Below are 24,264 nucleotides of genomic sequence, written 5' to 3'. Positions count from 1 at the left end.
GGGGGGGGGGAATGATGGATGCAGTTATTGGGCACTGTTCTTTTTCTTCTCACTTCACAGCCGTCCTTGAGAGAGAGTATCACGATAGAAAGAAGTCAGCCGTTGGAAATTCCTAGTGAATCTTTCACAAGCAGTGTTTCTGGCAAGTTAGGATCCATGGTCCTGGCTTGCCATTAATTTTTTAAAAAAAATCAGTATAGAAATGGAAATTGCACCTTTTAAAGGATTCATATGAAACACACACCATGCTATAAACTCGCATTCTCAACCTGTACGGAAGTTATGTATGCAGTATTTAACCAGAACAGTAAGCCGCCACTAGAGGTCAGACATGGGTCTTCAGTTTACAGTGTATACATTTGAAATATGCATCCCTTTAAACAATGCTTTGTGTTAGCATGCTGCAAATCAAAATGGCGCTTAATATAACAAGCTGGTCTAGGGCTATTTAATAATTTAAAAAATCTGTTCATAAATGTTATACATGTGTCCTTTTTTAAAAACTTATATTTTAAGTTGCTTCATGTTTGCACACAGCTGTTCACACGATGAATTGTAATTTTAATTCATTCATGCTACTATATTGTGGCTTTGTGTTTCAGATAATGTTCATACTTTGTTTTTGCACCAGATGAGAATCAGTTCCTTGAGAATAAATTTTTTTTATATATATATTTCCAACCTTCAGAAAGTTAACTTTGGGAAACCTTAGGAAACTACTTGTGTTTTATGTGGCTGTAAAAATGATGTACACGCTGTAAAATAAGATTGTCACTGTTATGTGGGATTATTATTTCAAAATGTGTTACTCATTGTAATGAGCATACAATAAAATGCATCTCTTGCACTCCAAACTCAAGAACCTTTATATTCCTTTCTCATGCTGATAAAATTTATGTATTTAGATTTCTGGTTTACTGTGATTGTCGTTACACAAAAGCACAAGAAAAACCTGCCTTCAGATTTCTTTTAAATGCAAAACAACCCTGTTCATTTAATTTCAGCTGCATGAAACAATTGTTTATTAAATCTGCAGTAACTGAGAATTGTGCCAGGGGCATTTATTTTAAAATAGCAGCACTAGTACAACAGTGGCCTCGTAGAAAAATTCCAAGCATTTGGCATGTATCTCCTTGTATGGCTTTTTGGTGCTGGTGGGGAGGGCGAGATGCTAAAAGCCAAGTATTCCAACCATGAGGCCCATCTGGCAGATTACATGCAAAACTGGGAAATGTGTTGATTTTGTCATAAAATTTAAAAGCACGTCTGATTTAAACTGAATTTACACTTCAAGTTTAAACTGTCACTTAAACTCAGGCATGATAAATAAGTGGTATAGAAATATGCTTTGGGATCTGTAAAATTTGTTGGTTTTCCCAGCACTTTTCATAATCTTGAAATTCCTGAATGACTTGATTGCCCCTCCCATCAGTTAATTATAAATAATAATACAACCAGTTTGTTCTAGTGGTTAAGGCCCCAGGCTAGAAACCAGGAGACTGTTTGTAAAATTGCTGTTAACTCACAGGACACACTACCAAGAATCGTGCAGCTTGTTCCATGCGCTTGCCCAAAGCGTTAACGCTTAAGCTCTTGCCAGTGATTTGTATAGCTGGGCTACCAAATGTGGGCTGTAGTCCTTCAGATGACTGCTAGATGGCAGGAGAGAGAGGGCCAACCAAATCTGTATGTACCAGGTTGTGTAGCGCTAGTTAAAATGGTTAACAGCAGGTAAGGATTAGGGTGGGTGAGAAAATTACTTGCCCCTTATGTAATCGTTTCAAAAGCCAAAAAAGGCTTCCCAGGTTTTTTCTTTTCTTTTTCAAAAAAAGGCAACTCTACTAGTTTATGTATTTATTTTGGAAATTTATAAGGCCACCAATCCTACAATAACACACATTGTGTGTATAATCCTAACAGTTAACATCCAGTTTTATTTACACGGCAGCAGCCTAAAGAAACAGGAGATCTAAACCATCTAGTTTAGAAATGTTTATTTATTTAACTAAGAGTCAAGCATGTTCTTGTAGATTATCACAGATTTATTAAAGATTGTCCATGTCAATTCCAAAATGCCCTTCACCCAGTGGAACAAAAGGGGAAAAAGAGTGCCACAGCCACAAAGCAGAGCCTTACAAGAAAACCCACTGGCATTTTATTAACTGCAAAACCAGCTCTTGTTTAAAACATTGTAACCATAACATTCTTCTGTGCAATACTGAGAAATGGTTGAGACTATGTTGAGAACAGCCAAGTACGCTTCACTAATTCTCACCCATTTCAAATTCAACTTTGTCCTTTTGCATTTATTACTTCAATTGATTTCCCAACTTTCAGCAATACAACATATCAAGGAAGCCAAAGAGAGATGTGAATCTCAACACATTTATTCTGGCAAGTCAGAAAATAACGATAATTCCAAGTACTGTCAAATAAGGCTTTTCTTTTACACCGAGGCTTGTCTATGCCTTTGTCTTTAAATGGGCCTACCTTAGCTATGGCTACTCAAGACATATTTATGTCACCATTGTGAGCTGGTGCTTAAATAGATTTAGCTGCCTAAGAAAATGTCCACATGAGAGCTGATATGATTTATACATTGTGAATTTTAACTGAACCACGTTCTAATTTCAGTTACTTCGAAATCACATTAACAGAAGCCCAGAGTTTATTTTCTATTTCTTCAAAGCTATCTAAAAATGCATCTTGTATGTAGACCCAACGTGAAATGTAAATCTCAATGGGAATTGCTCCTAAGGAAGCTGGCACAGAACTGCAGCCTTTGAGCAGCTGACTGAAGTTTCAGATTTTCTGTGTGGTGGTGTTGTTGTTGTTATGGTTCATCTCACAGTCAGCCAGATGTTTAGACTGGATTTGGCATTTTTGTCCACCTATCGAGTCCTTCCTAAGGATCTGGGTTAGGCTGATGTTGTATAATAATAATAATAAATATTAAATACATAATAATATGTATCTAATATTTTTTATTTGGGTGTGTGTGTGTGTGTTTTTAAAGAATGTCATTAAACAAAAAGCAGATGTTTCCCAGGTCAAGGGATGGCATATGAAATAAACCTCTTAAGTGCAAAATAGGAAATAAAGTAACATCAAAAGCTGACTCATACATCTAAAAGCCATCATTGGTCACAACATTCAATAATAGTTTAGGATAGACTTATTCCTGAGAAATGATTTGTCTTGAGAGACGACAGTATAAGAACACAGCCTCATTGCTCCTTATCAATTCCCCTGTCCAAAAGTCCTGTCTGTGGCAAGATCTAACACAGCTTATAAGAGTCATACTGTAAGTAGGAGCTGCTTTATTTCTGTATTTTAGGCTTCACCAGGCTTCATAGATCTGTGCTGCAGAGGTAAAGAATTTTCTATGTCTTTCTCCTACCATGTAGTATTCTACAAAACTTCTCAAGTCCGTGACTGGTAGCCTTCCGCCCCTCAGTCTTGAAGCAAGTCTAAGCAGTTATGTCAACGTTAGCTGCACCACCAATAATGTGGTGTCACAAAACACGATGCTCTTTTGGGTAGACAGGTAATTGCAAGCTGTTTGGCATCAAATCCTAAGTCCAATTTTGAGACAGTGTCGTAGACATCTTTCTATGACCCCACTTCACCCTATTTTCATTTACAAATATGCTGCCGACAGAAAGCTAGTTGACTCTACAAGCCATCAAGAATAAGCAAGCATGTTGCATCTATACACAGCAGAATCTGACACGTATCTCCTTCAGCTGTGTCGTCTATTCTCCATCCCTCATTACTGTCTTCCTAAGTGGGAAGTGTGTCTTCCCCAGCCCTAGCTGGAAGGCAGTGCGGTGCGACCTAAACTTCTTGCTTGTGATGATGTGAATCCATGGTAATAACCATCTCAACACAGATACAAGCACAACTTTCAAATCTCAAACCCAATTTTCAACTTCATGCTGAAACAGTCCATAAGCGTTATCTGATTTTCTCTGGACAACATACAGCTCTTAACAAAGTGCAATAACAAAATTGCCTTTCTAATCAATTCTCCCTCCATTCCCCACATATTAGATTTTAGCTTCATACAACAAGTCAAAGCTTAGAAACAAATTGGCTATATTCAATCCAAACTTGCCTGTTCAAGATTTGACCCATCATCCAATGCAGGGACTACAGCAATAACAAAATCTAACCCTACACCCAAGTGCTACCAACTAGGTGCTTTAACTAAAGTTACTAACTGTGTCTGGTTTCCAAAAGGCAGAAACTGCTAGTAAGAAATATATGTATGTATGTATGTATGTATGTATGTACGTATGTACATATGTATATGTATATAAGAAAAGTATATTTGTCAAATAATTTTTTACTGCCTTCATTAATAGGCTGTGTTGGAAGTAATCTTAACATTTCTAGATAATATTGGTAATAGATTGAACATTTCCAGAAAGGAAAAACATTTATTCAGTAATTATTGGTCTCTGCAAACTGAAGCATCAGGCAGGTATTGGATATATTCTAAGATTCTCAGATCTTTGGAGTCAAAAGGGAGAAGACATGGGCTCAGCTAATACACACATGATTTCTGAATGCCCCAGCCCATGTTTCTTCCCAACACACACACACACACACACACACACACACACACAGAGTTCTTCAGTTGACCAGTTCAGCTTGAAGGTAGAAAACCACTGGTTTGAGTAACTTGTTCAAATGCTGCGTTGTGTGTGCTTTAACAATGCCTTCCAACCCTGACTGATAACAAAATTATTTCAGACTTTAAGTATTAAATGAGGGGGGTGGGGATGGGGGAGCAGAAAATAATGTAACAATATTTATTTTTATGTAGACTCTTCTCATCAGCCATAACTTGTCCAGCAGACTTGCTCATTCTTGAAAGAAGCCAGCAGTTCCTTAATTAGAAGGAAACAATTCCTGTTGCAAAAGAAGTAAGACATGTTACTCATCTCCACATCTTTGCTAAAATATGCCAAGAGATACATTACTATTTATCCTGAGCTCTTTGGTTTTGTCCAGCTAATGTAAGGAGTTGGCCTTTAACACCAAATAGCACTTACTAAAAACATTAAGGTTTCCCGACTAATCTGCAACATGCTATTTCGCCATTGCCTTAGGTAGCATGAGTTCGAGAACCAAGGATTGCTTTCGTAGCATTTTCTGCACAAGTGAATTTTCTCATTGGGGATATCTACTATAGGATGTGAAGATGGAAAATTCTTCAGCCTGCCTCTGATACCTTGAAATATTCAACACTTTTTAGCATTCTGAACACTTTGTTGAGGCTGTAGGTGTAGCAAATACCTTATCTGGCTACGAATTCCAAATAGTGCAATGCTCTGTTTCCATCTTGTCACAACCCAGCCAATGAAATGCAGGCAGAAAACCACTGTTCAGGAATAATATATCCTGTATTGTACTTATGTTGGCTTATATCCTGCTTTTCTGCCAACGAGGCACTCATAGGATTGAGTTGTATCCAAGGAGCAAAATACCATTATGCAACTAAAGTTATTTTGAAATTACTCCTTCTATGTAGCCTTAATTTCATTATTGCCCCACTATCTCCCATCTATTAAAACCCTAAGACTCAGATCCTGAAGCCCCTGCATGTCTAATTCAACATGGGAAGACATTCTGCCAGAGCCAGTTTGGTCTAGTGGTTAAGGCAAGGGGACCAGGAGTCTGTGAGTTCTAGTCCCGCCTTAGGCACGAAAGCCGGCTGGGTGACCTTGGGCCAGTTCCTCTCTCTCAGCCCAACCCACCTCACAGGGTGGTGGTTGTGGGGAAAATACGAGGAGGAAGCAGTATTAGGTATGTTTGCCACCTTGAGTTATTTATAAAAATAATAAAGGCAGGATAGGAAATAAATAAAATAAAGGAGTTACCTGCTTCCACCTTTCTCCAGTTTTTTCAATCACAATAGTCTGTGATTCCCTGACAGGTGATGTAACTTTGTAGTCATCTGACAATAGGCCAAGGATGGGGTACTGATTCCTGAATCTGGCAGGTGAAAAGCAGTTATCAACGATGACATTGAACGAGACCTTACATGGCATAATTCCATTCTTTAAAGTAGGACAGGACTATCATCTACCTATTGCAATAATTGCCACCATTAGATTGAGGAGCTGGTTGGTGTAGTGGTCAAGGCACCTGCCTAGAAACCAGGAGACCGTGAGTTCTAGTCCCACCTTGGGCACGAAGCCAGCTGGGTGACCTTGGCCAGTCACTCTTTCTCAGCCCTAGGAAGCAGGCAATGGCAAACCACTTCTGAAATCTTGCCAAGAAAACTGCAGGGACAGGGCCAGGCAGTCACCAGGAGTCAAAAACTGACTTGAAGCATGTGCACACACACACAAACACACACGATTGTAGAAAGATTCTAGGCCGCCCTATTTTTAAAAAACTCCAGTTTTGCAGAGTTCGATCTGATTAAATATAATTTTAGTTATCTACATTTAGAAGGAACAGGAAGATACATATGGCAGAAAAATTCCTGCACTGTGTCCATTCATTTTTTTTTCTTTTGATTTATTTCAGTCTTTCCTTTTTTTAAATTTTCATTTTCACCAGCTGGTTGGGAGACCACATTGAATGTTAATTATGATAAAATTACGATAAAATATCCTCCTGTTTGGGGGAGATGGGTGGTGATAGAAATTTGAAAAATAAATAAAATAAAAAGTGGTGAAACATTTTCTATTTTAATCTCTCGTATGCAATATAGTTGTCAATCTTAGCTAAGATATACCTCAGAGGGCAGTTACCGTGGTTTGACCTTAGGCCAGTCCCTCTCTCTCAGGTCAACTCACCTCACAGGGTTGTTGTTGTGGAGAAAATAGGAGGAGGAAGGAGTATTAGGTATGTTCGCTGCCTTGAGTTATTTACAATAATAATAAAGGCGGGATAGAACATTAAATAAATAAACAAATAATTGCTTTCCCAAAAAAAGTTATTCTGTATACTTTGTTCTCAATTAAGTTTATTTCTCAGTAAGTTTTAGTTTTTGCTGTTTTGTTATGGCCAAATGTCATTCTGTATTTGTTTTTAATTCTGTTGGCTTCTTGTGTGCTGATCAGGGCAGAAAGACTGGTACCAAGAAAATGAATACACTTGGGGTAGGTTTTAAAAAGAAAACACATTAAATAAATAGAAGAAGTGAAAAAGTATTGTATTACAGCAGTGTTTCTCATCCTCAGCAACTTTAAGATGTGGGGACTTCAACTCCCAGAATTCCCCAGCCAGCTGGGAGTTGAAGTCCACGCATCTCAAGGTTGCTGAGGATGAGAAACACTGCATTACCGCTTAATGCACCAGAACATGTGAATGAAGCTAATTCTGTATGTCATTCCCATTAATTCAGAGGTTGCATGATATAGAATTCATTCAGATAGAGCATTCAACAAGTCTCAGAGTAACCACCATTCAAATCCTCATTCAACTTGGATAATAATTAACCAGAATATTTTAAAACTGAATGGTTGCATTTGCCTAAGATAGTTTATTTAAATCTTTCTTTCTCTTTGGGTGGCTTAGATGTTGTCCAAATCCATCCCATTTGGTTAGTTTAGGATTTAATATATTGCAAATTCAAAAAAAGGGTTAATTCAGTATACACCTCTAAGGAAGTCATGTGAACACAGGCCACAGTGTTACTTTGAACACCTTTTTATGTGTGCATAAATGAAGCAAGCAGCAGATTATATTGAAAGCACCAGGAAGACCTGGGAAATTTGAAATGCTTATTTGCAGTGGACTCCTGTTTTCATCCAGCCACAAGCATTTAAAAGCCAAAATCACTGGTAAGTTTCCTTGGAAGCTGCTTCCAAGTCACAGGGAGTCAAAGTCTGTTTACTTTCTCCAACTTCCTTTTCTATAAAGTTTCTGGCAAGCCCAAAGTAATTTCACATATCCTAAGCAAATGCAACCTAAACACAACTTAAAAGCTGGTTCACACAACCTGGTCATCTAGAATAACATTGGTTGAGTATTTTCCAAGACAGTAAGAACACAGCCTGATTCTTAGCAACTTGCATGAGTCAGACCATCATGTTAAACCATTATGTAGGTTTTCATTGTGCAGGCATGGCACCTTATAAGAACACAGCAATTGAGTTTCTGTAACTTAGGTTCAGGCTGCATCTTTGTAAGGCCAGCCATGTTGTTCTTCCCCCATCTTTGGACTGTAAGCTTCTTATGGGCAGAAACCTGTTCTTCTAACTTGCCACAGGGGAAAACACAAACAGTAACAAGCAGTTGCCCACAATAGCTTTACTTTTTTGTGATGATGGTCTTTGTGAATTGATTGGTTAGATTTTCCTGCCTCAGTCTGAAGACTTCCTGAAAGATTTAAAAAAAAACATTTCAGGCAAAAAGACGTCATCACATGTAGACTATTCAACATTTCAAATCCTACAGTTCCTTTAGGAATCCAGAGAATTCCTAATGCTGATGAGGTTTGCTGGAAATAAGGTCCCTAGGAAAGGAGACGTAAATTAAAGAGTAACTAGGGTGAAATTCTGAGCTCCACTCATGGAGAGCAAGCCTCCCTGAGCATCCCAATAGCTAGGCAGACAGTTGGGAGAACTCTGTGGGATTGAGAAAGGGATACAGTTGGCTTCTTGGTGTTTCCTGAACTTGTTTTCCTGCAGACTTTTCATTACCAAGTGAGGTAACATCATCAGTGCAGGGGGAGGGAAGTTTTGTTGGCTGTTTATATACAGTAACCTGCCTTGCCAGTCTTGGTTGGGGTGTGTTTATTCCTTGATGGTTCCTTGATTCGGGATAAAGGCTGTGCAAGCCAGCAACCTGATCCAACCCTCATTGCAGCACTACTTACCTCCTCCTGCCGCTTGATACAAGCCTCCCTCTCTTCCAGCTTCAGGATCAACTCCTGCACTTTCATCTGAAGGTCAGCGTCGCTCCCTTGCTTTCTTGAGAAATCCTTCTGGAATTCGGACAACTGGGACTATGGCAGCAACAAAGCATGTATTAGCAAGTGCTCAAGAGACAACTCTGCCATTCCTAGATAGGCCTTGGAGTGAAGTTCAATCCCTGATGGATGTAACTATGCAGTTTTCCTGGTAAGAGTGTAGGAGGAGTTTACCACCATCTTATTCTGGACTGTTTTGTAACCTCCCAAGCTATTCTCCCCCTCTGGGATGTTCTGGTGGTCTCCCATCCAACTATTCAACCCAGCCTAGGTTCCAGGCCCAGACAAGGCCAACCAGGCACCATCACCTGTTGAGGCCCCAGCTCTGCAGAACAGAGATGGCTTAAGAGAGAGCCAAGCAATAAGGCACCTTCGATAAGGAAGCCAACTTACCCGCAGACAGCGGATCTCTCGGTCTTTATCCTCTCTGAGTTGATTGATCATCTCCACGTAGCGGCTGGAGAGTTCATCCGTGGTGGTCTGGCCCAGAGGATTGGTGGAAGTCTGAGCAGAGGAAATATTTTAGCTTCTGCCATTAAAAAACCACTAACAATTCTTTAAAGCAACCTCCCCATAATGGGCCTTATTTATTGTAAGGATTAATTTTCATTCATTCATTCAGCCATTCCCCCACCCACCCACTCACCCACCTACTGTCAGCCCCACCAGGTAGACCAGACCAGGAAATCAACTCCACAGGAAGACTAGGACAACCTTAATTGAGAATGGCTATCATAATAGAATCTTGCATGTCTGATTGTGCTGTGAATGAATGAGGAGTCTGCCTGAACCTCTTTCAAATATTACCTCGTTTCCCAGGGTTTAAAAAATGTTTCACCCCACTTTTGCCTAGGTAACAGTTCTTGCATATTTCCATTGAAATCATCTTCCTTACTCTTTACACCTACCTAACTCAGGGTGCACCAGACAGGGTACATAAGCCATCTCCCCTCATTTTATTCCCAGAACAGACTTGTGAGACAGGACAGGCTAAGAAAAGCTGGTCCTAAGTCCCCAAGAATGATTAAGGCATCAGGCTAGAAACTGGGAGACTGTGAGCTCAATCTCGCCTTAGGCACAAAGCCAGCTGGGTGACCTTGGGCCAGTCCCTCTCTCTCAGCCCTAGGAAGGAGGCAATGGCCAACCACTTCTGAAATCTTGCCAAGAAAACTGCAGGGACTGATCCAGGCAGTCCCCAAGAATCGGACACAATTGAATGGATTAAATAAAAGAAGTCCCCAATGAACTACATGGCAAAGAGGGCACTCCAATCTTAGAGCCCCTGCTGCTAGTCCAGCATCTTATCTACTAACCCAACTGCATTATCTTACACTGATCCAAATAACTCAGTGCAGTTTACGTTGAGTGACAGTCACTGTCCAAAATCTTTGCTAATGTCTGTTTTTCAATGGGTATCTAATTAATTGAATCATGATTCAAAAATTAAATTTACTTATGTTCATATATGTTCCTTCCCCCAGGTGCTTTTTCAGAGTACAACCTCCTATGTGCAACTTACTGAAAAAGAGTGGCCATCATATTTAATTCCCCGTAACTCCCCATAACAATGCTACTTCTGGATGCAAGGGACACTTGGAGGGACCAGAATGCTGCCATGAGGAAAACCATTTGGGGGACAGGATGGTGTTCTCTCACTTGCCCCTTTTTTACTGTGTTCCTCCTTTCCATTTTCAAGGGTAGCCCTTGGAATTCCAAGCATCAGCTGAGAACTAACCAAAGGAAAGACAGGGGGCCAGTTTACCTGGAGTCTCAAGTTCTGGATTTCCTGCTCCAAGGCTTGTTTGCTGTATTCCAAGTCTTTCAGCCGGAATTCCCGCTCACTGTCGTTGTGACGGAAAGAGAGGAGCTGTTCTTCCAGGGAACGGCACTTCAGAGTGTATTCACGGAGGGCTTGCTGCAAACACAGCACAGCCAGAAGGAAGCAGTCTTAGGTGACTTTGCCAGCTGGGAGAAGCTAATTCCTTATGGTTTAGCTCAATGCCCTTTCTGTACTTCACAATGCCCCCCTACCATTTTGGGCCACCGTTCCTACGTGCTTGTCACCTTTGAAAATACTGATCGACCATCCTATTGTACATGGATTTTGAATAAGCAGGATAGAAAGAATACTGACATTTTTTAACTTTTGTGTTGAAGAAGAGTCCTGAGAATACCGTGCACAGTCCAGAAAACAAACCAGTGGATCATTGAACAAATCAACCCAGAGATCTCACTGGAAGCACAAATGTCCAGGTTCAAGTTATCCTACTGTGGACACATTATGCCTCTGGAGAAGGCTCTAAGGCTGGGAAAGGTATAAGGAAAGAGAAGAAGAGGTCAACCAGCAGCAAGGTGAAGGGACTCCATTAAGGTGGTGATGCATGCACCACTGGAAGATCTGAAGAACCAAGTTAGAGCCAGATCCTCCTGGAGAAAATATATGTGGTTGCTAAGAGTCAACACCAACTTGATGGCAAATAATCAATATTGTACACGTTGTTCATACATCACACTAAGCCACCTTTAACTGTGGTCACTGAATAAGCCACAATTACCTAGATATACACGTAAGCCATAAAGCAAGACATGATGGCTACATTTGCCCAACAAAGCAGTTTTCTTCATACAAGATTTTTTTTCTCCTCTTATAACAGGAATAGGAAACATTTAACCAGTCTAACCTAACCTGCTGGTTGTATTTTTCTATTCTTCCCCCTTCCAACCTTCTCTTTTTTCCTTGGAATTTGATGTTCTCTCTTGACATTTTAGAAGAACATTTTGGTATTAGATCAACTGATAGGTCAATACAAAAATTGAACATTTGGACAAGAAAACAGTTTAAATCAGGGAGCACCATTTGGTACCACAAAGTGTGCCCACTCACCTGCTGCTGATGATTATTCTCTCGCACAGATGCCAAAAGCATCTCATATTCTTTTACTTGAGTTTCTTTGAAAGCCAGATCTTTCTCAAGCAGCATCTTGTCCATTTCCAGCTTCTGTAAAAACCCCAAGACAGTCTATTAAAAATACCCTATATGCTACATATAAACATACGTACTTACATACATACATACATATTTTTTTCTCATGGTGTACAAGGAGAAAGTACATTTCCAATCTAAAAAAAAGTGATGCTTGGATCTCCAAAGGCATGTTGAACCATAAAGTCAGTCCTAAAATATGCCTTTATTGTTTTGCAACACATTGACACTCAAAGCTAAACTTGCATCTCCTGATCTTAACTGGAAGAGAGGCAGAATTTCATGAATTAAAAGCCTGTAAGCTGTTGAAAAATAAGCATAGAGAAAATGAATAAAGGTACAAATCAGTGATTCCAATGCAGCTACAAACAATACAAAACACCTCTAATTAAAAATGTCCCAAGTTCATAAGATTCTCTCCCAACCTCACTGGACAAATACTGACACCTGTCCTGACCAACCATTTGAGAAGTGTTCCAACTCAAAACATTTTGAATATGAAATCTGTTGCACATCACAACTAAGTCAAGTCACCTCTTATCCATGGTTTGGTCTCAAAGGATGCTTTCAGATGTCCCATGAAAAAAGTAACGGAAAGCTGACTTACAATCTTTGAGAAATAGTGACAGACACAACCTTTGTTTCCACCATCCAAGAAAGTATCAGATATTTCTACCCAGAATTTGTATGCATGTCGATCAAAATCAAGAGGAGTTTCAAAAACAGGCAGTGACAAGAGGAAGATCCTGAAAATCTGAAGTCGCTTTATGAACCCTGGCCCTAGATCACAAGTGCCAAACGGGTGCAGCTTTCCCCATTCCGGCCTCCTCCAGATGTGTTTGAAATGTAATTTCCAACCAGCATGTCCCAACACATCTGGAAGGCACCAGTTCAGGGAAGGCTGACTGATACACCTGGGCACATCCCAACCAACAGAACTACGCACCCCTAAGTCATCCTGCAGATGGAGAAGTTCCTCTCGAAGGCCGTTGAAGGTAGCAAGGACAAGCCGCATCGATTTATCAGCTGTTACTCTCATCTAGGAAAGGTGGAAAGCAAAACAGACATTTTAGGATGGTTTTGGAGCAGCAAGATTTTAATGCAAAATCAAGCACAGGTTCAAGCATGCAACTGAGCTGTAGAGTTACAAGACCATTCAAATCCTCAAATCGCTCCAATGCCCTGTTGGTGAGAAATGGCCAGATGGAAATCTAGGAGAAATAGCATCAGTCTCCCACCATAACGTATCTACGGTTGCCCTTAATAGTGCTCCATTATACCACAAGGAATAGGAGGCAATATGGATCAGCTTTGGACCCAGTACATATTTACAGCAACTTTGGATTCAAAAATGTGACACCTCTATTCCAACCTTGTGAGTACCACCCTGGGACATGTTATTTGCTGCAACAGTTTAAGATATTATTTCATTTATCTTGGACTTTTTGTTCTTTTAATACCTCCTTTCATCAATATTAGTTTTTTACTGCATATTTTCTAATCATATAATTGCTATTCATCAACAGGGAATCTATCATAGGAAGGGCAGTAAGTAAATATGTAAACTACATCAATATTGTTTGTAAGTGTGTAGGGCTCTGGGCAAAATGGCTTCATAACATGAAATCAAACACAATTCCCATTGATTTCCACAAATTTCTTTACAACTCCCTACCTCCAGAAGGTAACGGATCTGCTGTTTTGTTGATTCCGAAAGCCCTTTAGGAATCAAGCTCTCAATATCCTCTGTCTATTGAAAACAAAACAAGAAATAGAATGCATATTATCAGAAGTGCTGTTATGGGTTAATCCAGTGTTTCTCAACCTTAGCAACTTGAAGATGTGTCAACTTCAACTCCCTGGCTGGCTGGGGAATTCTGGGAGTTGAACTCCACACATCTTCAAGTTGCTAAGGTTGAGAAACACTGCTTTACGGTCTGCTGAGTGTTCAAAATATTTAGAAGTAGGCCTGTTAAAATCAGGCTACTTGTTTGGGATCCAAATCTTCCGTGGTGGCACATTTGGGGATGAGAATCTTCCATGGCAAACAATTCTAAGAGCCACTATAAAACGGGGAGGGGGGGGGAACCCTACCATTTGTGTTAAGACCAGCATAATTTTCACTTGGGCAAGTTAAGACCAGTCTTATGCTATTACTTTTGGGTTTTTAACCAGAGTTAAAGACAGTTAACCATAGTTTGTTTATTAATGCACAAAGCCAGGGTATTCTTATTATTCTGGAAAGCTTTGGGCACTTACCTCATTCAGAAATTCCAGTTTGTATCTTCTATAAGAGAAATACAAGAAAACATTAGCACCATCGTTCACCTATCCACGGAGCACATTATAATTATTACTACTATTATCACGGTAATTCTTTCATTCTGACTTGGTTGATGAAGGCATATTCTAAGTTGCCTTTCAAAAAAATAGTGTTTTGCTTCTAGAATATAAAATGTAAATAATTAGATGAAATGCACATCCAAAAATAAGCACATCCCTCCAGTGCAGATCAACCTGTAGTCCAACTGGTGGCACCCCTCAGTGGAACACTGATGGCCCCTCTTTTATGGCTAAGAAAGTTGCGTGAACCCAGGCAACTGTGATTTATTCAGCAAACCATGACTAAGTTATGGTTTAGCATGACCTGGGAATTCAGTGCGTAGCAGATGTATACAGGTGGTCCTTGTTTAACAACCATTTGTTCAGCGACTGTTCAAACTTGCAACAGCGCTGAACGAGTGGTACTTACAACCGGTCCACAAAGTTCCGGCTGTCGCAGCTTCCCTGTAGTCACATGATCGCAATCGGAGTGCTTAGCAACCAGCCAGGATTTCCAACCATTGCAGGGTCCACATGATCATCATTTGCGACCTTCCCTGCCAGCTTCCCACATGCAAAGTCAGTGGGGAAGCTGGCAGGAAGTCAGAAGATGCTATTATGTGAGGTCCTCACTTAACGATGGTAGCCGGGGATTGCTGGCACTGCAGTCGCTAAGCAATGCAGCTGTGTGACACTGCACTTTACGACTGCATCGCTTAGCGACAGAAATTCTGGCATTAACTGAGGACTATCTGTAAATGAAAAACAGGAATGTTGCCACAACACACTCCTAATAGGGGGACAGGGATTATGTGGCTGTTCACAGAAATGAGCAACAATGCTTTAAGATAGTTTAAGGTTTCCCAAACCCCATTCAATCAACCCCATTTCTCATACGCAAGCAGCACTATGAAGACTGCTGCAAAACAAACGGTGGCGGCCTGCTGTTCAGGCATGCAGCTCTCCTTCCCTCCCAAGCAGGCAGGGCTGCCAGGCATTCCCCAAATTCTGAGCGTGCTGCCGCTAGGATGGGGCGGCCTCTACCTTCCGCCCAGCTTCTCGATGTGCTGGAGCAAACAGCTGTGCAGGTCGTTGCTCTTGCGGTGCAGCTCTGCAAGCAGCTCGCCGAAGTATCGGCAGTCCAGCTGGTCATTCATCTGCTGGGTGCTCTTTACCTAACAGGAGGTCATAAAGGACGTCATTAGAGGGGCCACACGCATGGGCCATGAACAACGTTCAACCCTTAGCGCGCAAATTGCTGATTTGGAGCCCTGCTCCAGTTCTTGACTGCACACTGCATTATTTGCTGTGCTGAATCTCCTGGACACACCAATCAAGTTTATCTCTCCAATGCCCTTATACTCTGCATTACCCATCAATAAACTGCATAAGCTTCTGCAGCAGCATTGCCAGATTTCTTCTTGCTGCCAGCGACCCTCTGCACTAAGCTGGAACTTGGTTTGCTTGCTTTCGGTTGAATGTGTGGTGTGAAGCCAGTCAGGGGGGGTTATAAACCATGATTAATGGCTTAAGATGTAGAGCAAGTCCGGCTTTTCAATAGAGCATGCTCAAACAAACCATAACTTTGCAAACCCAGCGGCCAGGCTGCTTGAGTGGAAAGTCAAACCAGAGCAATGTGTTACCCACTGAAAAGTTGGCACAGCTTTGAGATCTTCCTGCAATGGTTTAACCCATCATGGCTTATTTGTAACTTAATGCAAAAGGGTTGAAGTTGGGCTAAGATGAAGGAAGTGTACACTTAGCTACACCGTCTGTAAGATTTCAAGTACTAAATGTCATTTTTCTGAATGACCTGCCCCATTTTAATTTCTCTCAAGAACTCCCACTTCAGCTTCCAGCAAAAGATACTCAAAACACTCTGAATTGGTAAAGTTCCTAGTTTGAAACTGGCACATCCAAATTCAAAGGATGTGTCAAGATAATGGTTGGATGCGTTCCCGACTCAAAACAACCCTGGTTCAGGCTTGGAATACTGGTTTCAATCTCAAAAGACATCCCGTCAGGATAGAATCGCCTTTTCCAAAATTGAAATACTGTACATTTTCCACTTGCAAGGATGTTTGTTTGCAATTTACAGCATCTAATGCCCAGCAAACAACCCAAAGTGGGATATTTCAAGCTTTCCTAAACTGGAGCTTTCCAATGGACTGGACTTCAATTTCCAGAATCCCTGGCCTTTCACCATGCAGGGTTCTCAGTGATTTTGAGTGTTAAAACCAGAACATCCAGAGGCCCCTAGATAAGAGAATGCTGATATAGTCCATTCTGTCCCAAGAATCAATATGGGATTAATATTCACAGGAGTTTGGCAAGCAGGGAAGGACTTCTTTTCAAAATCATGAGTAGTTTTTTCCCTCTAATTCTCATCAGTTCTAAGATTTGAGTTTAAACTTAGGAAAAACAAAAAAATGTGTAAAAACGCAAATGCTCTGAAAACTCAGGCACTTCTTTTTTAAAAAAAATAAATTTTATTAAAACTTAAAGAGAACATAAAAACTAACACCAACTAATAGAAGAAAGAAGAAAGAAGAAAGAAGAAAGAAGAAAGAAGGGAGGGAGGGAGGGGAGGGAAAAAACAAAATTGCAATGCTAAAGAATAAAAAGAAATAGAAAGCAGCAGCTTCTGATTTTTTCTGCAGCAAATGTTAAGTATGATTACAAAATTATATCAGGCACTTTTGGGGGAAAAAATGGACCTGGTCAGTCCAAAACTTCATTGTTACAGCTAAACAGCACAAAGCCATTTATATTAGCTCCCCTTATTATTTTTCTTTCCATTGGTTCTTCACTCTCTTAAAGAAGAACAAGGGTTTGACATAAGCCACAGCTTTTTCTTAGATTTCTCACAATGTGCCTCCAGCTTCTCAAGGCATGGCAAAAAAGATGTGGCTGCTGTTTGCATAATTAGAATTCAACCTTCTTCTTTTTCCCAAGCACTCCACCTAAAATTATTTTGTTTCATAACTTGTGGTGAACAAGGAATGAATTTTCCTGCTGAGGCTTCTGCAAAATTGCCTGCCTTTTGCTAGAGGCAAACACAGGCACACTTGCTGATCTAACTCCTGATAACTTCAGCGCAAAAGCATTCTTTCCCGCCAGGCTGGGTGTTGGCCAGGTTGCAACTTTAGCAAAATGGTTCAGAAAACAGATCAGTCTGGTTATGCTGTAAACTAGCAGCCATTTCATCTGCAAAGGGTGGATCTTTATTCAGCCAAGAGGACTACTCCATGCACAAGAGTCCTGAGTTGGACAGCTGAGTTAAATGGAGCAGAAAATACCCACTTAAAAACCAGTATTTCTCAAACTTGGCAACTTTAAGATGTGTGGACTTCAACTCCCAGATTTATGGCTGGCTGGGGAAATCTTGAAGTCCACACATCTTAAAGTTGCCAAGTTTGAGAAACACCCATCAACAGATTAATGCTTACCAGTTCACACTTTATTACTTTATTAATGCTGCCCCTTCCAACGTCATTGGCACAGGCAGGAGTGGAGTTACAGGCATTGCCCGTGGTTTGGCACTGGGGGACCACCTGGACTCGTTCCACTGGCTGGCTGACTTGGCAATAGTCAGTCTGGTTTTGCTGGAGGGCATATTGGTACTGCTTCTCCTAAGAGAAAGAGAATTCCTTGAAAGTTCACATCTCATGTTCATACCCTTCCCATTAATAATCCAGTTAGTGTTGGGAAACTGAACACTAAAATGCAGATGCTGCGGGTGAGTGTCAAAAACGAATGGAGAGGGTGGCCACGGCCACACCGGAAGTCCCTTCCCTTTTCCTGTGTGTCGTGATAAAGGTAAAAGTGGGTGGGCTTCAGATAGGCATGCCCATCTTGACTTTTTTGACCCCCCCAGTAGAGACCCCTGAGGTTTAAATAAGAATTTTCAAGTCAAGTTATACAAATAAAACTTAAAAACAAACAATTTGAAGTCTAGACCTGTCCAGGTTAGGGTCTGTGAATGTTCTTTGAGAACTGAAGTTTGACACTGAAAATCTTTTACAGCAGTGTCTCTTAGCCTTGGCAGCTTGAAGATGTGTGGACTTCAACTCCCAGAATTCCCCAGCCAGCACCCTGAATGGGGAATTCTGGGAGTTGAAGTCCACACATCTTCAAGCTGCCAAGGTTGATAAAACGCCGCTTAACAGAGAAGCTTTCATCTCGGAATTCCCTGCCAAGGAACATTTACTCCAAGGTAAGCCCTGTGTGTGATGAATCATGAATTCAGATAAATTTCAGCTTTAAGCAGTTCTGAAGTTGACTTTGACCTTACAGACCTACTGTGTTTTGTTTACATACTGCAGCTCGTTTGCCTACTGTGGTTTGTAAACAAACCTAGGGACGCACAACTAATAGCTGAGCATGCCCTGTGTGAACTCAGCCAGCTATGCCTCGTCTAAGAAAGCAGCGGGCTCAACTCAGTGCAGACACAACTTTATGGACAAGATGAAGCAACTCTCCAAACTGGGCTCTCTAGCCAGATCTCCATTTCTCTTTCTTTCCAGGAAATCTGCCCCCTTCCTGTTTCTTTTTACAGCAGGTTGGAAACAAAGAACTTGTGTTTTGCAGGTTATCATATTACAAGCCATCTGCTTGCAAACCTCTGAGATCCATCTTGCAAAAGGAGTGCTTGGCAACTGGAGAATGTCCACAAAGGGCCGTTTTTAGTAGGCTGCACAGCGATCCAGATTCAGAAGGAAAAACTGATTTGGAGTACAGGGAGGCAGGCACACAGTTCCTGCAGAGAACCCTAAAACCAAACCCATCTTTACCCAGGATCACGCTGCAGCTGTGAAGCCCAACTGCGTGAACCCAGGGAAGCACTCCGTTGCTCTCAGGTATTCCTGAGAGGGGCTGCATCCATGCCCACACAATCCCAATCACATTTTGCATTTTGAATATTTAGATTTCTCCATTACAAAAATGTTTGCTGAGTTTGTCTGCCCTTGGGACTTTTGCATGGATTTCTACAAAATCCCATCCATGAAGCTAATCTTGGATGCCAAAGAATAGCAGCCTGATGGAGTTGGAAAGGACCACCAGGATCAATTCTCTGCAATATGCAGGAAAACCAGCTAAACCACCTTTGAGAGGCAGCTGCCGAGCCTCTTTCTCAAAACCTCCAGAAAACTTGTAGTCAACCCAGATGCAACATTTTTTTCCACCTCTGTAGTGACAGGAACAAGCCTGTGGTCACAGAATCCGTGGCTGAATGTCAAGACCCCCCAGCTTAATGTTGCTGGTCCTGTTCATTCTGATGGCCCATGCTAGATGTTCCTTTCCAACCGTGTGCTGCTCCACAAAGTGCCCTAAGAAATTCTACCTGGCTTTGCACCAGATTTGCAGCTCCCCAAACTGCTGATTTAGGCCTCTAGCTGAGTTTCCAGCCTTGGTCTAGCTTTCCATTCTGATCAGCTCCCTCCAAGCAGCTTGGCCAGTCTCATCTTCACCGAGATTTTGCAGGAAGAGAAGGCACTATTAAGAATGTCTAGTTTTCACATAGCTAATGCCTTTGGCTTCCTCGATCACCTGTCCTACCCCTTCCTCAACACACAGACTTGTAAACTGATCTTAAAATGCCTCTCCGGCTTGTCTGAGCCTCTGAAAAGGGGACGCTTTGGAACTTTATACACACAGAGAGATTGGGCAATGTAAAATAACACTCCATATTCATTTGCTTCAAAAGGGCCCTGTGGCTGTTGAATTGATAGCTTCGCTGCAGCGTCCAGCTTTTGTGCAACTGGCTAAGCAATTCCTTTTCATCTGTCCTCGAGATCAAATGACAACAGGTGCTTGGGTCCAAAGGTGCAAACCTCCATGGGAAGACAGAGAGAAACAAAGCCACCAAAGGGCTCGCACAAGCTAAAGATGACTCTGTCCTCATGGGTTCTTGGACTCCCCCACGCAGTAGTCAAGCTAAAACGTCAGAACGCTGGTTTCTCTTTAAAACAAAAAAAAAGAAGAGAAGCGGGTGGGGGCAGGGGAATCTCTTACCTCCTCTGGCTTTAGCAGCTCATATTTTCTTATTGTCTTTTCATAGATCACATTACTTCCTCCTCTCAGAAGTGGAGAAAGTGGCTCCTGTAATTATCAAAACAATCCCATGTTTATATACAGGCTCCTCTGGGCTGCAAAGCATCCAACTTTACAAAGTGGGGTTGGCTGAAACCCCACTTTTCCTATGACTGAGGAAAACTGCAGGCATGGACTGTCTGTTCCTACCTGATCCACACACACCACATCCCTCTCAGGAGTCTCAGTGAATAAACAATCAGAAATGGATTAAGAACAAAGGGTGTCTTTTTTTTCAAGCCAAGAGCCAAATTCCAAAAAAACAGGCAAGGTCAGGTCAAGAATTCAGTTAAGTAAATATTAAGATAACTTCCCCTGGACCATCCATCTTCACACTCCCCTCTTCCCAACCTTTAAACTAAATTGTTCATCTCCAGTTTACTCTCCTGGCTCCTTTGGAGAGAGGACTTCAGAGGCCAAATGGAAGACTAGGAGACTGATGTGACCCATGTGCTATATAGTATGGATACTGTCTTTGTATTCTTCCTAGATAAATCCCAGCATATGAAAGGGGCAATAACCTAGGATTTCAGGTTCAGAGAAGCATCGTTTAGCTCTCAGTGCCAGTGGGTTGAAGAAACAAATGTGCACACAATGTATTCACAATGTGTGAGGATCAACTAGAATTTGACCTGATCGGTCCATACGGAGCCTGTTATTCTAAGTGTGGTGGCATGAAGGATCCTCCAAATGTTTTCTGCTTCTAATGTTTGGTGAATGTAAGATCAAGTCTTCAAACCAATCTATGAGCTTGAAATAATTCCACTCTCCTTCCAAGTGTGTGTGTGTGTGCAATTGTAAATTTCTACATGCAAGTAACTCAAATAACTTTATTACAATAGAAGAGAATATTGGTAGCTCAGGGTTGAATGGTGGAGTCCTTGGTGCTCTCTAAGCTTGGTTATTTGCTTGCAGATGTTTCATTACCCAACTAAGTAACATCATCAGTGCACAGCTAATATTACTAGTTGGGCATTGAAACATCTGCAAGCAAACCATCAAGCTCAGAGAGCACCATGAACTCCATGACTTTATTACAGCCGTAAGGCCAGAAAAAAAGAAGTATGCCTGCAAGTATATATGCACATAGGCCCATTTATACCTAAACACCCATACATAAATACTTAAATCTACTTCCAACATCTTATGCCCAATGCCACTGTAACAGCAGTAAAACTTTGCTACCTTCTCAGGATTCTCCAATATAATCCTTCTTACACTGCTCTGGGAGTAAGGAGACAATTTCAAGGCTGGAGATGCCACTTCCTGTAAGAAAGCAAAAGCATCCTTAGCCTTATTTGAAGATAAGCATAATCTGGTATTGTTTTGTTAGAGAGGGAAATCAAAACAGAGCAGAAGAATGTTGACCACCACGAAGTTCCATTCTTCAGCAGAATGGTTAGACAGACTCCTTGGCTATCTAGATATTGCCGAACTACATCTCCCAAATCCTTCTCTATTGATCACTGCTGGCTGGGTCTGTTGGGGACTGTGATTCTTCGTAGACGGAGATGTTCTGCCTACATTGGAATTCTGAATGGGTCCCAGCCAACTAAGTATCCACAGGAGTTTGCCTGTCATGAGCACTGATGGTGAGCAGGAGGGGGCCCCTATCCAGGGGGGGAAACGCATGCGTAGTAGCGAGAATTTGAGCTGTCATTCAAAGAGACACAGAACGGACCCGCCTTGACTTTTGGGGTTTATCTGTATGGGTTTTCCCACGCTTCTTCAGTTCGTTAGGATTTTCTGTCTCCTGTAGCAGTAATAAAACACTAGAGACTTATTCCTCATCTCGGCATGGTTCCTGCTTGTTAGGACATTGCCATATTCAACCTGATGCTTTCCAGATGTATTGGATTTCAATTCCCACAATCCCCTAAGGTTCAGGTTGGGGGATTATGGGAGCTGGAGTCCTACCAAATGGAGAGGATCAAGTTGGGGAATGCCTTAAGTAGGTAACAGGCTACATAAATAATCTAACAAGTCTGACATTGTGCTACTTGTAACAGAGATTTACCCACTAGCAAATTAATCCATTAAATGGATTCCTTAAAACATTACCATACCTCCCTGTGTATCATTTCTTGCAGCCTTTCACTGCCTACCTAGGGAACGTGATGAAAATCTGTTGACATAACCAGAAAATGGGAACTGCATTCCCAAAGCAAATTATGAGACTTGTTAAGACAAAGTTGCAGATCATGTGACTTTAGGTGGAGTTGATTTCATTGCTAAAACTGTTTGGCAGTAAACTAGCTGATGAGATTGACAACACAACTGGACCACATGGGAAGTTCTGACAAACAACCAGTCTCAAGACTACTGCTTTTAGAAAGGATTTTCAAAATTTCCCTATAAGCTTGCATGAAAATCAATTCCATGTTGGGATTCCTTCACTGGAAACAATTCTACCATTAACTATTCCATGGAAAAACTGGTTTTCTCAATGTACTATAATAAAATCAGGGGATCAGTGTTAAGTATTTGCTTGTTTTGCAGAGATGTAAAGAATACACAAATGTGAATACTTTGGGGATTATCTCTATAGATGAGAAGGAGTCATCTAAAAGGAAGGTACTGTCAACAGAAGATCAAGAGTTTAGAGGTTATTTATTTAAAAGATTTATATGGCTGCCCATCTTAAGCAACTCTGGGTGGCTCACCACAACAATAAAACCAATAACTATATTGGTCACTCTCTCTCAGCCCAACCCACTTCACAGGGCTGCTGTTGTGGGGAAAACAGGAGGAGGAGGAAGTATTAGGTACGTTCGCCACCTTGAGTTCTTTATCATAAATAAATCCATAATAAAATCCAGTTTGGTGTAGTGGTGAAGGCACCAGGCTAGAAACCAGGAGTCTGAGAGTTCTAGTCCCGCCTTAGGCATGAAAGCCAGCTGGGTGACCTTGGGCCAGTCACTCTCTCTCAGCCCAAGAGCCAATCAGGTGTGGTAGGAGAGTTCTAGTCCCGCCTTAGGCATGAAAGCTGGCTGGGTGACCTTGGGCCAGTCCCTCTCTCTCAGCCCAAGAGCCAATCAGGTATGGTAGGGGAGTTCTGGTCCCACCTTAGGCATGAAAGCCAGCTGGGTGACCTTGGGCCAGTCCCTCTCTCTCAGCCCAAGAGCCAATCAGGTGTGGTAGGAGAGTTCTAGTCCCGCCTTAGGCATGAAAGCCGGCTGGGTGACCTTGGGCCAGTCCCTCTCTCTCAGCCCAAGAGCCAATCAGGCGTGGTAGGAGAGTTCTAGTCCCACCTTAGGCACAAAAGCCAGCTGGGTGACCTTGGGCCAGTCCCTCTCTCTCAGCCCAACCCACCTCACAGGGTGGTTGTTGTGGGGAAAATAGGAGGAGGAAGGAGTATTAGGTATGTTCGCCGCCTTGAGTTTTTTATAAAAATAATAAATGCAGGATGGTAAATAAATAAATAAATACAACACAATAATAAAACAGTACAAATAATAAAACAATAGATCAAAACTTTGCACCTAAATGTCCCCTTGGGATGTCCTGTAGCAAGTTCCAGTTGTAATAAACCATAGCAAACATTGCCTTTAATAACACTTTTGAATAAATCGTGCCCTAAATAATGTTTGATTGCCACTATTCATTTTGCTCTTCAAAGCATTTTTTAAACGAGCCACCTTTTGCTCATCTATTGCATACGTATTATGGGTGGAAGACCTTTTTACCCTCTATTAGGTAAAAAGGAATTCAAAGTAGGTCAATGGATCTCACGCAAGAATACTTCTCTTTCTTTCTATGCGAAATGCCTGGAGGGACTTCTCAGGCTACTTGCAATAATACTCTAGATGAATCAGGGCAAAGGCTCAGTGTAGAAAAGACACTGTCTCTCAGTGCCAATTATTATAAATTAGAAAATCCCAGTGTTAAAACTTGCTGCTGAATTGACACACAGCAATGCAGATGTCTTCCC

General features: G+C 41.4%; 1 protein-coding gene across 1 annotated transcript in view; it reads right to left on the bottom strand.

Annotated features, from left to right (window-relative positions):
- Positions 1-2,021: 2,021 nt before the first annotated feature.
- Positions 2,022-24,264, bottom strand: part of POF1B (POF1B actin binding protein) — a 33,399-nt gene continuing 11,156 nt past the window's right edge. Inside the window, exons 2-15 of the mRNA XM_063313701.1 lie at positions 21,519-21,599; positions 20,256-20,342; positions 17,690-17,872; positions 15,285-15,415; positions 14,178-14,205; positions 13,594-13,668; positions 12,865-12,957; positions 11,820-11,933; positions 10,698-10,850; positions 9,329-9,439; positions 8,843-8,971; positions 8,279-8,343; positions 5,889-6,003; positions 2,022-4,917 (exon numbers count right to left, since the gene is read on the bottom strand). Of these exons, the coding sequence (XP_063169771.1) occupies positions 4,897-4,917; positions 5,889-6,003; positions 8,279-8,343; positions 8,843-8,971; positions 9,329-9,439; positions 10,698-10,850; positions 11,820-11,933; positions 12,865-12,957; positions 13,594-13,668; positions 14,178-14,205; positions 15,285-15,415; positions 17,690-17,872; positions 20,256-20,342; positions 21,519-21,599 (1,386 nt within the window). The 3' untranslated portion in view covers positions 2,022-4,896. The remainder of the gene's footprint in view (positions 4,918-5,888; positions 6,004-8,278; positions 8,344-8,842; positions 8,972-9,328; positions 9,440-10,697; positions 10,851-11,819; positions 11,934-12,864; positions 12,958-13,593; positions 13,669-14,177; positions 14,206-15,284; positions 15,416-17,689; positions 17,873-20,255; positions 20,343-21,518; positions 21,600-24,264) is intronic.

The sequence above is a fragment of the Candoia aspera genome, chromosome 12 (genome assembly GCF_035149785.1).
Source record: "Candoia aspera isolate rCanAsp1 chromosome 12, rCanAsp1.hap2, whole genome shotgun sequence".
Taxonomy (NCBI): domain Eukaryota; kingdom Metazoa; phylum Chordata; class Lepidosauria; order Squamata; family Boidae; genus Candoia; species Candoia aspera.
Note: the sequence above shows the minus strand (reverse complement) of the source record. Positions and strands in the feature narration are given on the sequence as shown.